At 30.1% G+C, this 16,052-nt stretch overlaps 1 protein-coding gene across 2 annotated transcripts in view; it reads right to left on the minus strand.

The window, feature by feature from the left end:
- The window catches only part of LOC129221930 (ATP-dependent RNA helicase A-like), a 99,251-nt gene that overhangs the window by 56,522 nt on the left and 26,677 nt on the right, over positions 1–16,052 (minus strand). For both annotated transcript variants that reach the window (XM_054856311.1, XM_054856312.1), the window contains 8 exons: positions 10,770–10,816; positions 10,549–10,685; positions 9,185–9,280; positions 8,378–8,539; positions 7,731–7,808; positions 4,930–5,049; positions 4,591–4,662; positions 2,549–2,690 (listed from right to left, as the gene is read on the minus strand). In XM_054856311.1, coding sequence (XP_054712286.1) covers positions 2,549–2,690; positions 4,591–4,662; positions 4,930–5,049; positions 7,731–7,808; positions 8,378–8,539; positions 9,185–9,280; positions 10,549–10,685; positions 10,770–10,816 — 854 coding nt within the window. The remainder of the gene's footprint in view (positions 1–2,548; positions 2,691–4,590; positions 4,663–4,929; positions 5,050–7,730; positions 7,809–8,377; positions 8,540–9,184; positions 9,281–10,548; positions 10,686–10,769; positions 10,817–16,052) is intronic.

Raw genomic sequence — 16,052 nt, forward strand, 5'->3', positions numbered from 1 at the left:
GTGTCATATATGAGGCAGTGAGAAGCAAAGGGATGTAAGCGGACATTTTCAAGTTTTGAATAAAACGCGTTTAAAGATAACATCCTAGATAGGCTTTCATTGATTTTCTTTTCTAAATCATGCTGTATAGAAGCAACTACTAGGTCTACTAGTACTATCTCTTGCCCCAAGATAGAGGAGAGGTTCACCAACCATTTGTACTGGTTATCTCCAAATTTTTAATTTTGCCGCTGACATCCCTTCGCTTCTCACTGCATCATATGTAATAGATGGAAGAAACCTGCTTGATCATATTTTTGGTTCTGTAAGCTTCAAGAAAATATTCCAGCAATGTAGTGTATAGGTCACTTGTAAGTATGGGAAAGCTAGTGCCATTTTTGGATGGGTGCAAAGAAAGCACCGCAGAAATATAATCTGCATCTTATTACAACAGCCAAGCTCTAGAAGACTTTCTGCGACTCAAATCTTGTGCTTGCTCTGAGGGGCTCATTGGATATAGTGAGTGTTTGAAAAGTCTGAAAGTGGACTGTATTGTGCAACTATATGCACAAACTGTGCTAGACATAACTGCATCAATAACGATTTTGCTGAGAATCTAGATTCCAAAAAACACTTTGATAACAAAGACTTTTTGTTGCAAGCTTAGGAGAAATCATTTGAAAGCAAAAAACAGTTCAGCGTAATTTTTCTGGCCATTGAATCAAATGTGCACCATCAGAGGGGGTGGGGGGGGGGGGAAGGATAATATTTTAGTATATAATTTCGTTTTGGGGGGTGAGCTACTGTTCTTATGGGGTGGACAGTTCTGATTTAATGCATTTTAGATTTGAATGAAATAATACTTCTACTTAAAATAAAGGGGGGGGGGGGTGAATATTTATTTTATTTTGCGAAGGGGGGGGGGCTGTAGCTTTGAGAGGAGGTGCACCATCGCTCTTGGAGGATGGACACACTTGATTTCTAACTTTAACTTAGCATAAAATAATGTTTCCATATGAAATGTATGGAGGGGGGTTCGGGGGTGCTGCTTCGTTTTACGGGGATGGGGGAACTCTGTATCATTGATGGGTTATGTCATCCCTCTTGGGGGTCAAACACCTTTAATTTCATGCTTTTAAATTTAGTATAACAAAATATTCTCACTTTAAATTTACTCTAAAAATTCTGGAAAAATACCCAAAACAGCAATTTTTAGATGCCCCCCATTCCAAAACCCGACGCACAATGGGGTGGGACTTTTTACCTGTTCTTATTGGGAGGGTAATAAACAATTTGCACCAGGTTTAGCTTTTTTTTTTTTTTTGGATGTTTGGGTCCGACCCCTATTTTTACTGTACTAATGTTTTTGAATCTAAAATGCTTTGATTTATTTTGAAAATTGCAATTAATTTTAATATTTTATTAATGATCTCCAGCACTTTAAATGGAGTTTCATAGCTATCAGCACTAAAAAGAACCTACCTATAATTTGGAAAACATGCTAAACTTTGTACACACATTAAATTGATTGCCGTATTTAAAATCTCAATCCTTTTACATCCTATTTAATAATTCAAATACTACTTTCAACTTGATTGTAATTGTTACAAAGTCATTGGTAGTTATTTATTTTTGAATAAATATAAGTTAAAACTTATGTTGAAAGGTGTCAATCACAGATGATCGCTCAATGCATCAAGATTTTAAAAAGTAGCATCGAAAGTCAAATCTTATTTAATGTTTTCTAAAAAGTTATCTACTCAATTGGATCATTTTTGACTTTAATCCTTCTGATTTCTTTAATAGTAATGACATTAAATTAAAAATTTTAATTAGCAGTAATTTTTTTAAATTATGTAAAATTTTTCAGCATACTTGTAAGATACTCTTTTTGCAACTCAAAATTAACTACCAAAGAAATCTTTTTATATCTTCGACTTAATAACTGCTAGCAGGGGCCAAAAACGTTTGACGTAGCCATTGGCTACCAAAGAAAAAGCCCAGTCTGCACTATTAAATGCACAAGGTCTGCAAATGGTGCGAAACCAATATGCAGCACCATTATCAAGTAAAGAAAAAGCAAAATTTATGAAAAAAAAATGTTTTTAAAACAATCTTACACTCACCTGCACATTTCAAAGATTTTTACAGTATATAAAAATCATAGTAATCAATATGAAATTTTAAGAAAAAAAATAAATATTGAACCTAGTGGAATTGATTAAAAAGAGAGAGAAAAGAAAGTTGAAGAAGAAAAAAAAATTGACCTTCCACTTTTTTGCATAAAAAATTTGAAATTACATATATTTTAAATATTTAAAACCATGACAAAACATATTTGGGATCTTTGGAAACCAATTTTTGTATTATACACTCTAAGCATATATTTTCATAGCTTTAATAAATTAAAGACTAATTAATCAAAGATTTATACCATGATCAAGGTTACTTAAAATAATTGACTTGATTACTTAGATGATCAAATATATTTCATTTCCATCATCCTTTGTTATTACATTTGTAAAATGAAAGAAAAATTAAAATTTTTAGGAATAATAGCATAACTTACCCACAGTGCAAAAAAGTATTGAGCCATATGGTCGAGGCAAACATGATTCAAATCTTACACTGTAACCAGTAGTATTACCCAAGCTTTCAGATCGTTCTTCAGCTATTCTTTCAGCAACTGAAACTGCACTGATTCGACGAGGCTGAAGTAAATTTATTTTTTATTAATTTTAATAATATTGCGTATAAGAAAATATTAAAAATAATTGCTATTTAAAAGGTATGCTTCAAAAATTCACTTTGTATATTCTTTTTTTAGAATTTTAATAATGGGTTTTGCACAATAATATGAACAATGTTTAGAAAAAAAGTAAGAAATACTTTAAATACATTAAAAATCAGATATTGATGAAAATTAGGTAATTTTAAATAAACAAATATTTCCTTTAGTTTTTGAATACCAACGAAAGAAGTTGGACATTTTAAACTGTTTTCTGCTTTGTAAATGCAGCAAATCTATTAAATTTTGAATAAATGAAAATGCATTTGACTTTTTTCCCCAATATCTTGTAATAAAATGTCTTATTTCAGACTATCACACCCATATACACATATGTGTATGCAGAAAGAAAAAAAATTCAATGCTCTAAATAAAATATTGTGACAAAAAATGTTACAATGAAAAAAATATATTTTTTTTTCTCTCTGTGAGAGTGGATGAAAACATTTTTAAGGCAAAAAAAAATCCCTTTTAATGTGAAGAGAGAATTTAAGTTATATGTTGCAATCTAGGAAGTGATATAGTAAACAAAATTTTAAATGAAGCGAAACCTTGACTTTGAAAAAAAATATATCAATGGTCAAGACAGAAAAAAGTAACAGCAAAACCTTGCATCTAAAATTCTAATTGTAAATAAAATAAGCTATTTCATATATCGTCGCCCCAGAGCAACAGTAAGATATCTAATCCCAGAAATGACACTAAGATATTTAACTATTGCTCTGAGGTGACAATATTTATGGAAATAAACTTGTGATATTCAACAACAATGCTACGAAGAATTCTTTTGCTGAATATCTTTAGTAAGTGCTCCTTCTATCATGCTTTGGGACTTGCGATACAGTCATTAAGTGAAACTAACACATTGACTTGACCTCCCTTTTGCACATTTTTATGAAATTTGATACAGAGATAGCATTTACAATTCACATCAATAAAGAAATCAGTACCTTTCTTGTTGCAAAATACCAACCCTATCAATTTTGAAAATACAGTACTATAATTGAAAAGCTAAAATGACCTAGAACCTTTTCTGATTCATTTTGCAACAGTTACAAATGCAATTTTACAGCTCCTTTAACCGCTTTTTCAATTAACTGCAGTATAATTTGGACTGAAAGAATTATTTCTGAAAGTGGGACAATAATAGGTTTCAGTTAAAACATGTCATTGAATAATGATTCACTAATTGGAAAACATCACTTATGAATTGTTGAACGCATGCAGACAAGATCATTGTTGAAGTGTACTTTTAGAGAGTGGTAACAAATTTTTGATGTATGAAATTTTTAAAATCTTAATAGTTAGTTGATTATTTGTCTTTAGTTGGGGCAAAGTTAACCTGGCCGTATTGTGAAGGATATGCACAGCATTATGACACTATCAGGTTATGTTTGCCCCAACTATAGTTTTCTGTATAGTTTTGTAATAAATGTCAACAACAAATGCGGATTTGATATTAAAATGATATTAAGAAAGAGTTTTTGACAAATTGTGAAATCGATTGCACAAGAGATTGCTTGAATGAGGCTATCTCAGATGATAGGATAAAATATGGAGTAAAGTCATTCTCAAAAGAGCTTTTTGATGAGGAGTCATTGCATTGAAGCTGTTTTTGCTGCTCAAAAACAGACTATTCAGAAAAAAAAAAAAAAAAAACTAATGCTACTAAATCAGAAGAAATAAAGGGGAAAAGAAAGGTTATGAATTATTATCAATATTAGATAATAGAGTGCTGATTACATTGGTGAGTAAAAAGTTAGAGTAAAAATTTGAATAACTTTGTTTTGATAAATAAAGCTTTTAAATTAAAGTGCACTTACTTGAGTAACCGTAATGCAACAATCAGCTCCACATCCACTAGAGAGATAATAATCTAAAATGTATTGAGGTACCTAAAGAGAAAATAGAGTATTATGAAAATATACCAAACATAAAATGTACAATCAAAGAATTATTTGGGAGACAAAAAAAAAAAAAAAAAAAAAAAAAAAAATAGGAATTAATTTTAAATAGTTTAATGACTCCAATATATTTAAATTAAAATAATATGTTTACAATTAATATCATAAAACTGAAGTAAATGCAAAACAAAAACTCATGTTTAGGCTTTTCTCTCTTATTATTGCGATGAAAAATATAGGAAATTGGCATGCTCTTACCTGAGTTGTCTTACCACATCCAGTTGCTCCACGTATTATGACTGTGCTATTTTCTTGAATAGCTTGCAGAATAGATTCTTTAAATTGGTCAACAGGTAATTCTTTTCTTGCCTGTAGCATCTACAAATTACGTGCAAAAGATATAAATGTATTTTCACACAATTAGGAAACTAAAAATGAATAAATATAATTTTTAGCCTTGATTTGGCTAAAACTTTTTTGGACAGGCAGTCCAAAAAAGAGGCATCTAGTGTCATTTGTGTTACATTGGAGATCTTTACACAGACAAAGATCTCCAATGTTTTTGTTTGCACACAAGGCAAACAAAAACAAATTTCTAAAAAAAAAAGGGGCAGAGGAAGTTCTAGAGGTGTCTAGTACCAGGGGTCTGGCCAGAGGATATTTGGGTCCGTTAACGGACCCTTCACAAAAATCCGATCAACCAAAACGGACCTTTCACAAAATCCCGATCAAACAAAACGGACCCTTCACAAAATTCTGATAAACAAGATCGGATCTTTCACAAATTGTTAATTGAAAGAGCAAATCTGAAAGCAAAACTGCATATTTTTGTGTATAAACCGATAATTTTTGAAACCTTTTTTGAAGTCAAATTAGAGGGATCAGCTTATAAAAAATCGGCTAATTTTGAAAGAAAAAAATCGGCACTCTTGCGATGCTCCTGCAAGCGAGAAATAATTGCTGCTGCCAAATAAATATAATGGTTGTTTGTTTGTTTTATCACAGCTAATTAGCAGCGGTGTTGTTGTAAACTTTTCTGAAAATGCATTGGTAAGCACTTTTCTAAGCTCATGATTTAATAAACGATAATAATATATATCTGCGAAATGAACTTAGAACTGCAAAAGGATAGTAAGGGTGGGGAAAAAATATGATCGCTTCAGATAGGGTTACCAACTTCAAAATTATCACCACTTAGCATCTGGTGTTGAACCTTTATAATGACTTGATTAGAAAATATTCTCATTTTACTAGCTTGTCAGTATTTGCGTTTTTACAGTGCGGTGCGATGTTTAATTGTTATTTTGGGAGAAAATTATATGGGTTTTGATTTTTCGATGCTAACAAGGATGATTAACTTTAAATGAATTCTTTTAATTACCGTTTTTTTTTTCTTTAGATGTCTAAATTTTGAAAAATGCAATCCTTTAAATCTGATATGAGCGTCATATTTTGTTCTTTTTTCGAGCTAACTTCGCTTTATTAGGATGCAAATAAATGAAAAGTCTCTTTATTTCTGTTAGAACTCTCATTTCAAGTTTTTAAAGCAAAATTCCATTTTCTGTTATGAGTCAAAAATTAAAATGCTGAATAGATGGTTTATTTTATTTCATTTATTTATTTATTTATTTATTTTCTTCAACTGTGTCCACAGATGTTAATGAAATGTTTTCATAGTACTCTAAAATGCAATTTTAAAATAATTTTATCAAAAATATTTCTTTTACAAGTCGTTTTTATACTTTTGATGTCTTCACTTTGAGAATTGCGATTTCTTTGCATCCGCTATCGGAATCCGATTTTTCGAATTTTTGATGTTTATTACGCTTTGTTAAGAGGTAAACAATTAAAACAACTTTTTATTTTTGTTAAAATCACGGAATTTATACGTTTTAAACGAAATTCTGTGCTTTTTAAGAGTGTCTTGGGTCACAAAGTTAAATGCTGAACCCTATTCTGAATTTTATTTATTTATTTTAAATACTAGACAGAAATATTTGTAGTATAATTTAACAAAATGTAGAATGGTCGATAAATATTGATACTTTAGAGAGCGATGCCCCCCCCCCCGCCAAATATCAGAAAAACACTCCAGAATGATATTCTTGACATAGAAGAGGAAAACACTCAACTTTAATTGATGCAGTTTGTGCCATCTCTAAATTATAAAATTTCGTTTTAACAAAAAAATTCTTTTTTTTTGCAAAATTGATTATTTTTCACAAAATTTATTCATTTTTCACAAAATTATTTAATTTTACACAAAAAACGGACCCTGTGAAAAATCCTGGACAGACCCTTGAGTACATTTTGCCAATAATTTAACAATTTTAAGTGAAACTGATGTCATGTGAATACTCATGATTATTAACATGGGGATCGTCAAAATGTACATTTTGGGTGTCAATACTTTCATAGGTACACATGCACATGCAGACGGGTTCAAAAGCTACTTAAGATACATTCAAGGGTGAGTTAAGTGGAAATTTTGTCCAAACTTTAGTACGAATAATTTTCTATAAAACCATGACTCCCTATATTTTGTGCAAGGAAAATAAAATAAAGATTGGTGTGGAATGAGCATTTGTGAAATATCTGAGGACAAAATTGAAATATTTTAGAAGTATTTTAGAAAAAAAATTTCTTCAAAACTATGCATTTTAGGGAAAATTAGAATAAGTCCAATCCCTGAGAATGCCTTTGATATATGCTCTGTGAATCTGATAAACTGATATTGTTGCTAATTCTATCAATAAAACAATCATTTCAAAAGAAAAAAAAATGCAAAGAAATTTTCAGTTACTATATATATAGTTCTAGTTTATCATCTTCAACTTCTACTTGAAGCTTTATCTCCATTTAGCAACTTTCAAGGGAACATAAAAAAAATCTTTGACTTTTTTAAATTGGGAGATTAGATACCTAAAATAAGTCTGTTTTTTGCGCTAAGCAAAACATTCAATTAAAAAAAAAAACGCTGGTGCATTTTCGCTGCTAAGTAACAAAATGACACTATAGAAATGGAAATGAATTTCAAATAAATTTTAAAAAATCTTTACCTTTTGAAGCGATGCATCATTTTCAAGTTTTTGATTGTATTCATTCAGCAAGTTCTCACTTATGGCAGGCATTGTTAGCTAAAAAATAAAAATGAAAATCCATGCTTAACTTTCTGAAACTTTTAAAGCCAATACTGAATTTGAAACTTGTTTTAATTACCAAAATGTTTAAAAAAAACAGGGAAAAGAAACAATCTATAGCAAAAAGTTAAGTTAAAAACAGGATAAAAATTACAATTTATTACAATCATAATTTAAAAAAATGTAACAATCCAAACACATTAATAATTTGGATTATGGAGAACAAAAGAGATCAGCTTAAGAAATAAGCAGCATCGCATCACAGTTTGCGATTCAAATCGTATGAAACCCGACATAATACCATAAATTGCATCTAAAGTTTTGTAATGCAAAAAATAAATAAATAAATTTTTATTAAATGCAAATTGAAAATTACATCTCTTAAAAAAATGCATTTTCTTGTTGAAAATGTAACTCGGCAAATGTCGTAAAACCGCTCCTCAATTTTACAGAACTGCTCCTCAAAATTAGAATTTCAGAAGCAGTAGTCCCCCAAAATTAAATACTTATTTCCTATGCTGAAAGAGATGAGTGGAAAACATCTTCAAATATTGATTAATACGTACAGCAGCCAAAGGTCCTTCATCAATGTTGCAGCTAATCCATGGATTCCAATTGGGTTGAGGTGGAGACCAAGAAACAACACCAGAATGATGTGGACGTGTTTCATTATCCAATTCCACATTTTTCTCAATTGTTAAAGAGATAGGCTCAGAACTATCAGCACCCTAAAAACAGAAGTTGTTTAGTTTGAACAAGCATGATACCAAACATGAAATTATCAATAATGGGGGTTATTTTTCAAATTTTGAAAGCATTCTTTATGCATAGAGGACACTGAGAAAAACTTATTTCTGAAAACCATCCTTTCGAAAGCCAATTCATTATTTAATGAAAAAAAGTTAAACTGCTCCCAGAGGAGATATTCAAAAATGGGACTTCTGCGCATGACATCATCAATGATGAGCACTACTACATTAAAACACTGTGTATTATTACATTAGATGGTCTTATTACTACTATCTGAGGACGATTGTGTTTGCTCCCAGCCAAAAACAGACATTTGTTTGAAAAAAGCTTGAGAGATAAAAAAAAATTAGAAAAAAAAAAGATTTTTTTTCCAGTAGTGAGGTCACATGATTAGCTCACTGGAAATAATCTTCTGGTTAACATCGACTCTTTAGCGGAATTTTCCAGAAAGAAGCGGAAAATCGACATTCAGGGTAGAATCTTCCTAGCACTCATGAAAGCAAACTGAAAATTTCAGCAATATTGGTTTGGTAGTTTCACTCTGGACAGACATTTGGAGATTTATTTTTATTCATATAATGAGAAATTGAATTAATAACATTTCTTAACATAATTCCATTTACCTCATGTACTTCAACTGGATGAATATCTAACTCAGCCAAAACACTTTCAATGTCTTCAATTAGTTGAGGATCAACACCAACCTCATATGGTTCCAGCTGAAATTAACAAATTTTCAAGTTTAAATAATGTCACAATTTAATTCTGATTTTCAAAAAATAGCTTCAAGATAAAATTAAAACAAAACTTTTTTCTTCCATTTAAAAAAACAAAAACATATTTTGCTGAATTCAATAGTTGAAAACTAGCTTCTACAATCTAGTACTCAACAATTTGAGTTTAGAAAATGAAAGTCTGCTAAATGAGTGGATTCTGTTAATATGATGCAGCTCCAGCATAATACTGGCATTTCTTTCCAAAATACAAATTTTATTAAAAGGTTTTTAACCAATAACAAACAGGATTTTGCGTCGACCTGAACTAAACTTTCAGAAAATTTAGAACAAGAAAAACTTAATACTAAAATTTAAAATAAAACACAGAAAACTTGATAAAATAGGAACTTTTAAAGCAATTAATCTCTTACTGTGCATATGTGAAAGATAGCAATTTAAAACCCAAGTAGATCCCCCAACTCATAATAAAATTCCAGTTCTATATTTTAAAAATTTAGAAAAATATCAACGATCTTATGAGCTGTATTTTAAAGAAGGCATCACAGATCCTATCCTAATTGCAGCATTACAACCCTGCCAGGTTAGGTTTGCCCCAGCTATAGCACACTACATTTTGTAACTGATCCTAATATTGATAATTTGATAAAACAGCTACAAATTCATTTGCCCTTTTTAAATATTAACTGTTAAAAAAATTAGAATTTAAGGTTTTTAAGTGATTTGTTTAAATTAACAAAATCTAACACACCAATTAAAAAAGCTCATTTATTATAAAATCTTAGTTCGTACTTTTAGTTTTATGTATTACATTATTTTTCAAATCTAAACTACTTGGACTGACATGAACAGCCATATAAGTAACATTTTTTCACTTTTTTACACTTTTAAGAAAGTTGGAAAAATGGAAAGTGGCAAACATACCCCATATATTACCTCCCCCCCCCCTCCACCACACAAAAAAAATTTTGGACATGCCCTCGTTTATTTCATAGTTGCTATTTCCATAATTCCATTATTACTCAATTTAGTGTAGAAAGAGCTCCTTGATTTTTTTCTCTTATTGCATTAAAGGAACAAATTTTGAACGATTAACTAATGCATTGAACTGTTTTTATAGTATTTACAAGTATTAAGCGTTACAAACATTCTTACTAAATTTTTTTATCTCATGACATTTTGATCCCAATAAATAAATGTTTTATGACATACAAGAAATTGGACAGATTAGTAAAAAAATTTAAATGCCATACCTTATCAGTTACTTTCTTTTTAGTTACTCCTGTATAAGCTTCAATTACTTGCAAATGGTATAGTTGTCGAACTATAGATAATGCACAAGATTTGGAAGCCATTTGCTTATTAGAGCCATGTTCTTTGGCATAAATATCTGTAAATGTTTAAAATACGAGCTGTAGCTTTAAAGCACATCCAAGAAAGAAAAAACAGGGAATTAATAGTATATTGCACTTACTTCTACCCAACTGTCTTACAAAAAAACTCATCTCACAAAGAAAACTCCTATTTTATAAAGAGAAAAAATCAAAATCAAATTATAATGCAATTTTTGGAGCCATATGTCGGTACAATTGTTAACAGACAGTAACTGAGCATGAAATTAAAGATTGAAAATGAATAATTACAGTCACAAGTACCGTATATACTCGCATATAAGGCGATCCCTCTACTTTTAGAAGAAAAATAGGGAAAAAATCAAAAACCCGGCATATAAGTTGAGTCTCTACTTTTGAGAAAAACAGGAGCATTTTGATGCTAATTTTGAATTTAAACATTATAAAAAGGAGAAAAATGAAATTTTTTCTGAAAAAAAAAAAAAACATCCGTTTTTTTTATTCCAAAAGGGTTCACTTTTGTGATCACGATTTTCTTAAAAGGGTTCAATTTTGCAGTTATTGATTTTTTTTTACTGATTGCTGTTTTTATTTTGATTTTATATCAATAAATTTTTATGCTGTAGTCATATATTATTTTAAGAAAAATGAGCAATAATTTGCGATTATCGGGAAAATTTGCCACTATTTATACTTTATTTCACAGTCAGACCATGTAAAATCATAGCAGAATGTTCAAGTATTTACTTCTTTAGCATCTGTTTAAAAGTAATGGACTAAAATTGGGAAAATGTTCACAATTTTGAGTGTTTTTTTCTAAGAAAAAATTGGACTTTCTTTTTTTCAAAATTCTGTCTTGCGTATAGGTCGACCCCCTAACTTTAATTTAAACCTAAACCCTTTAACTTAACCTAATAAATTTCTCGACTTATCAGGGATGAGAGTGGTCAGAGAGCAAAAAAGAGGAAATCCAAAAAAATTTCGTAAAAAGGGTGATATTCAAATATGCATTAAAATGGAACGTGAAAGCCATGATATTAAAAAATTCATCAAAAAATGGCTAATTAACCAGTTTTAAAGATAATACATATTAAATTACCTATAAGTAACAATTTTGTACAATTTGCTACATTGCATCATTTTTTGCAAGAGTGTTTATTCCTAAATAAATCTCAATTTTTAAAAAGAGGCAACTTTTCTAACCCCCGAGTCCTTGAACAAAGAAAGGGTTGAGGGAGTGGGAAGTTAATCTAGGCTGCATCACATAATAGTGACAAATTTTCATATTTTTGAGAGAAAAATATATATTTTTCATTAAAAACAGTTGAATTTATAGTGTTGAATGAGTGAGAACATTAATTTTAAAATTATGTTCATTCGTAAAGTAAAAATTTACAACCGAGTGAAAAATCTAAAATTTCCTAATTTGGTAGAACATACTTTTTATAGTAAGAATTGAAAATAAATAAATATATATAAATATATAAATCATTGGTTATCTTTTTCCTTGCATTGGGACCCAAAATTTGGTTGTAAAAACTTCCTAATACGATTTCGGGATCAAAACAACATCTTGCAGCTGCTTCATTTAATCATGAAATTCCAAGCATTTTTTTAACAGGCTGTAAAGCCTAAACCATTTGAGACTAACCCTGAATATTTTTTACACTTTCTTAAATACAAAAAAAAGTAACGATGTGAAGTTTTAATAAAACTCGAGATAGCGGTTTTAAGTCCTAGCCATTTTTTGATTGACTTTTGCATTTTTTCTTAAATAAATTAAAGAAATAAAAATATTATTGAAATGTTGAATAAAATAAACAAATATAAGGTAGCATATAGTAAAGAATCATTCAACATTAAAAATGATTGAAATATTTGCATGATGCAAAAAGATTGAAGTCTCAAATGAGGCATGCAACTTTCAGTGCACAACGTGTTTGACGTCGTTGGCACGATTCCAAAACATACGTTTTTAGCAGATTTCGAGGAGGATAAACATTCAAAGGGGAAAAATAGAAATAAGAAAACGGAGACCAAAAATTAAGAAAAATCGAAATCTTTTCCAATTTTTGAGAAAAATAAGAGCGCTATGAGGCCTGAGAGAGGCAAAAAAAGGAGGAAAGACTTTAAAAGCCAACAGAGAAAGCCAGAATTCCGGCAAAAGCTGGAAAAATATCATCCGACTTATACATGAGTATATACAGTACTTTTGCAAACAAAATGAGTACATGTTTTGTAAACTTTATACAAAACTTTCATCAAATGCAGTGGTATCCTACAATTAAAGCGCTTAAAAATTTGTTCATTTCAGAAGCCAAGTAAAATTTTCAACTTTGGTCAAAGCACTTATTTTCATGAGCTGTAATTTTTGCGAAAATTAAGTCATTAGTGAGTTTGCAAGCTGAACATTTGGTGAATTTTATATAAACAGAACAAAAAGATAATTCAATATATAAATTTAAAATATTATGCAATTACGACGAGCTTGTGAAAAGTCTCGAGAAAAAAAGCGGAGTTACCATCTAAAATGAAAACATATACAGTTGGCTCTCTGTTTAACGACGGCTTTTCCCCGGTCTCAGATGGTCCACTATAGTGTTAAAAGCATTCTATTTAATGACGCTTTCTGCTTAAGGATGATTTTTTGTGGTTCCCTTGAAAGTCATTAAACAGACAGGGTGGCGACAGGAAATGCGAAAAAAAGTTCCCTGACTTTTCCCTGATTAAGTTCACCAAATTTCCCTGATTTATGTTACCAATGATAATGGTTTTCTTTCTTTGCTCTACTTGAAATCCATTGTATGTTTGTATAAAATGCAGTATTTTAAACGTTTTAAGTTGTGTAAAGTTGTTGAACTAAAGATATATTTTAAAAAGATGCTACTTTTTTAATAAAATGGTTAAAAAAAAACATATCAAGTCAATTTTTTTTGGGAGAAAAAACCTACAAAACAGTACAGTAAAACCCCTCCTAACGGACACCCCTCAAAGGCGGACACCCCTCTTATGCGGACAATTTTTAATTCCCCAGTTCCAATGCAAATAACATTATTAAACCCCTGTTCTGCGGACACCTCTCTATTGCGGACAAAAAAAAATTGTCCCGTTAGTGTCCGCATTAGAGGGATTTCACTGTATATTAAATTTTTCTACAATGGACAGATTATAGAAAATTAAAAAAAAAAAATACTTTGCTTCCAGAAACCACTTAGCATAAGAATTTTAAGAAACTATTAAAATTACTCTTAAAAACATATGTGTATTTACGATATTACTAAAAATAATTGAAATTATTTTGAACTAAGTTTTCAAACAGTATAATAATTGTTGCAAGAATAACAAGTAATAGTGAAAGAATAGAAGTAATGTAGTTATTCATATATAACTAATTGACATATTTATGCAAAACAGATGAAACCATTTGACATCCATTCATAGGGAGCTTTTCTCTAATCAAAAACATAGGTTTTAATGAATGAATACAGCATTTTAACAATAAAAAAATAAAGATATTTACTTAAGTACACAAGTTAACTCTATTTCAAATGATTTCAGTATGTAACGAAAAATTTTTTTTAGATTGCTTTTGTAACAAACAACTTTGAACTGCAAGAAGGAAAAAAAAAGCAATTAGTTAATTTCAAAATATATAAAAGAAGAATACAACTTGGTTATAAAATTAAAGAATCACTTAAGTCTGAAGAAAAGAAAACCTTTATAATCTGCGGTGACAACAAATAGTAGAATGGCAAAAAACAAAGTTTTTTAATTGAAAGTTCAATTTTACCAATTTAATTAAAAACACGAAGAAGTAATAACTTTTAAGCTTTTATAGTATTAATTCAAAAACCGAAGATTTCTTCTTGAAATTGTGATTGCAATACACTAATTACTTCGAGACAATGAAATAAAGGCAAAGGAGCTAAGTCATTAATGAAGGCTTCCCCTTTGCCTGTATGGTTGTTTATTTTACATAGCATTGAAAGCGTAAAAGGAAATTTCAAGCTAGGTAAAATAAACAACCTAACAGACACAGAAGCAATCTTAGGAAGTTCATCATGTGGTTAATAAGTAAGATTCAATACTTGACGTTGAGGAAAAAAGATGCACAAATATACGGCAGTGTATAATCGCACCTCATTAATTTTACTTTCTCTTTGAACAGATAATTGGCGGAAAATGCGTAGGGAATTAGAATACTTAATTTTGTAAAGCAAAAATAAAAATTTTTTTTCATAACATCAATTTTCCCCGATTTTTTGTTATTTTTTCAAAATTCCCTGATATTTCCCTGACTTTTCCCTGATTAATAAAGTTCCCTGACTTTTCCCTGATCTGTCGCCACCCTGACAGAGAGCCAACTGTATATATGTATATCTATATACATAAGAGCAACGGTGTATGTTTCCATTGTTTGCACCTGCTGGCCAGAAGACCCCATAGCACCTACAGCCCTGAAACTTGGTACAAAATTTGAATGTACCCCGGGGGGATCTGCACCTCGAAGCCCGAATTCTAAATTTCTAATTAGTTTTTTCATAATTAACTAATTAAGCTGAAATTTCATGTTTTTGCCTAACTTGATCTTTGTTTCTGCAGTGATGTCATCTTCGGTATACAGTTGCGTTCAAATAGTAGAACCGATGAATTCTTGATTTGGTTATTGCGCTGTTGTCATTTTTGTTAAATTCATTGTGCAAAAGTTAATTGATTTTCTTTTTAATTTGAAAGTTGCTTGGCAAATTTGGCGATTAACAATGTAGTTGCAGATTATTTGTTTATTTCACAAAATATTTTAGATTTCAAAGGATTGCATTTAGGTTTTCAAAGGGTGGTCAAGCACTTTAGTTATAAAAAAATGATTATTTGACATCAAACAGGGGGGGGGGGAGGTATATATTTTTTAATTCCAGAGTTTTTTTTTCTTTTTCTCAGACAATAGCTTTTCTATAGTTAAAATTTTTCATACGAGGTGTGGATTTTCTTTTTGTCCTAGATGTACTGTGATTTTTAATTGCAACTGCTTGTCAGCAAGTCTGTGCTTTCATCAAGACTTCACTCAATGCGCGTACCCATTGAAGCTTTGATTTTCAGGTACAATTTTAATGGACGCGTAGTCTTTAAAAAAATCCGATTCTTACTGGTTTTGTTAGCATTATTTTTAAAGGTGAATGATATGTTTGTTTTAATGGCGATATTGAGGAATATTTCTCTTATTGGAAAGGATGTTTTTATGCTATTAGACCCATTCCAATGAATATTTTCAAAACTATTCCAGACGACAGACTTATTAATCAGGGCGATTGTTTTTATTTAGCTTATTGTTAACATGATTGATTAAACCTACGTAGAAACTACTTATTTGGCAAAACAATCCATTATTTTTTCACTGTACTTTTTTT

The sequence above is a fragment of the Uloborus diversus genome, chromosome 5, assembly GCF_026930045.1.
Source record: "Uloborus diversus isolate 005 chromosome 5, Udiv.v.3.1, whole genome shotgun sequence".
In the NCBI taxonomy this organism is placed as follows: domain Eukaryota; kingdom Metazoa; phylum Arthropoda; class Arachnida; order Araneae; family Uloboridae; genus Uloborus; species Uloborus diversus.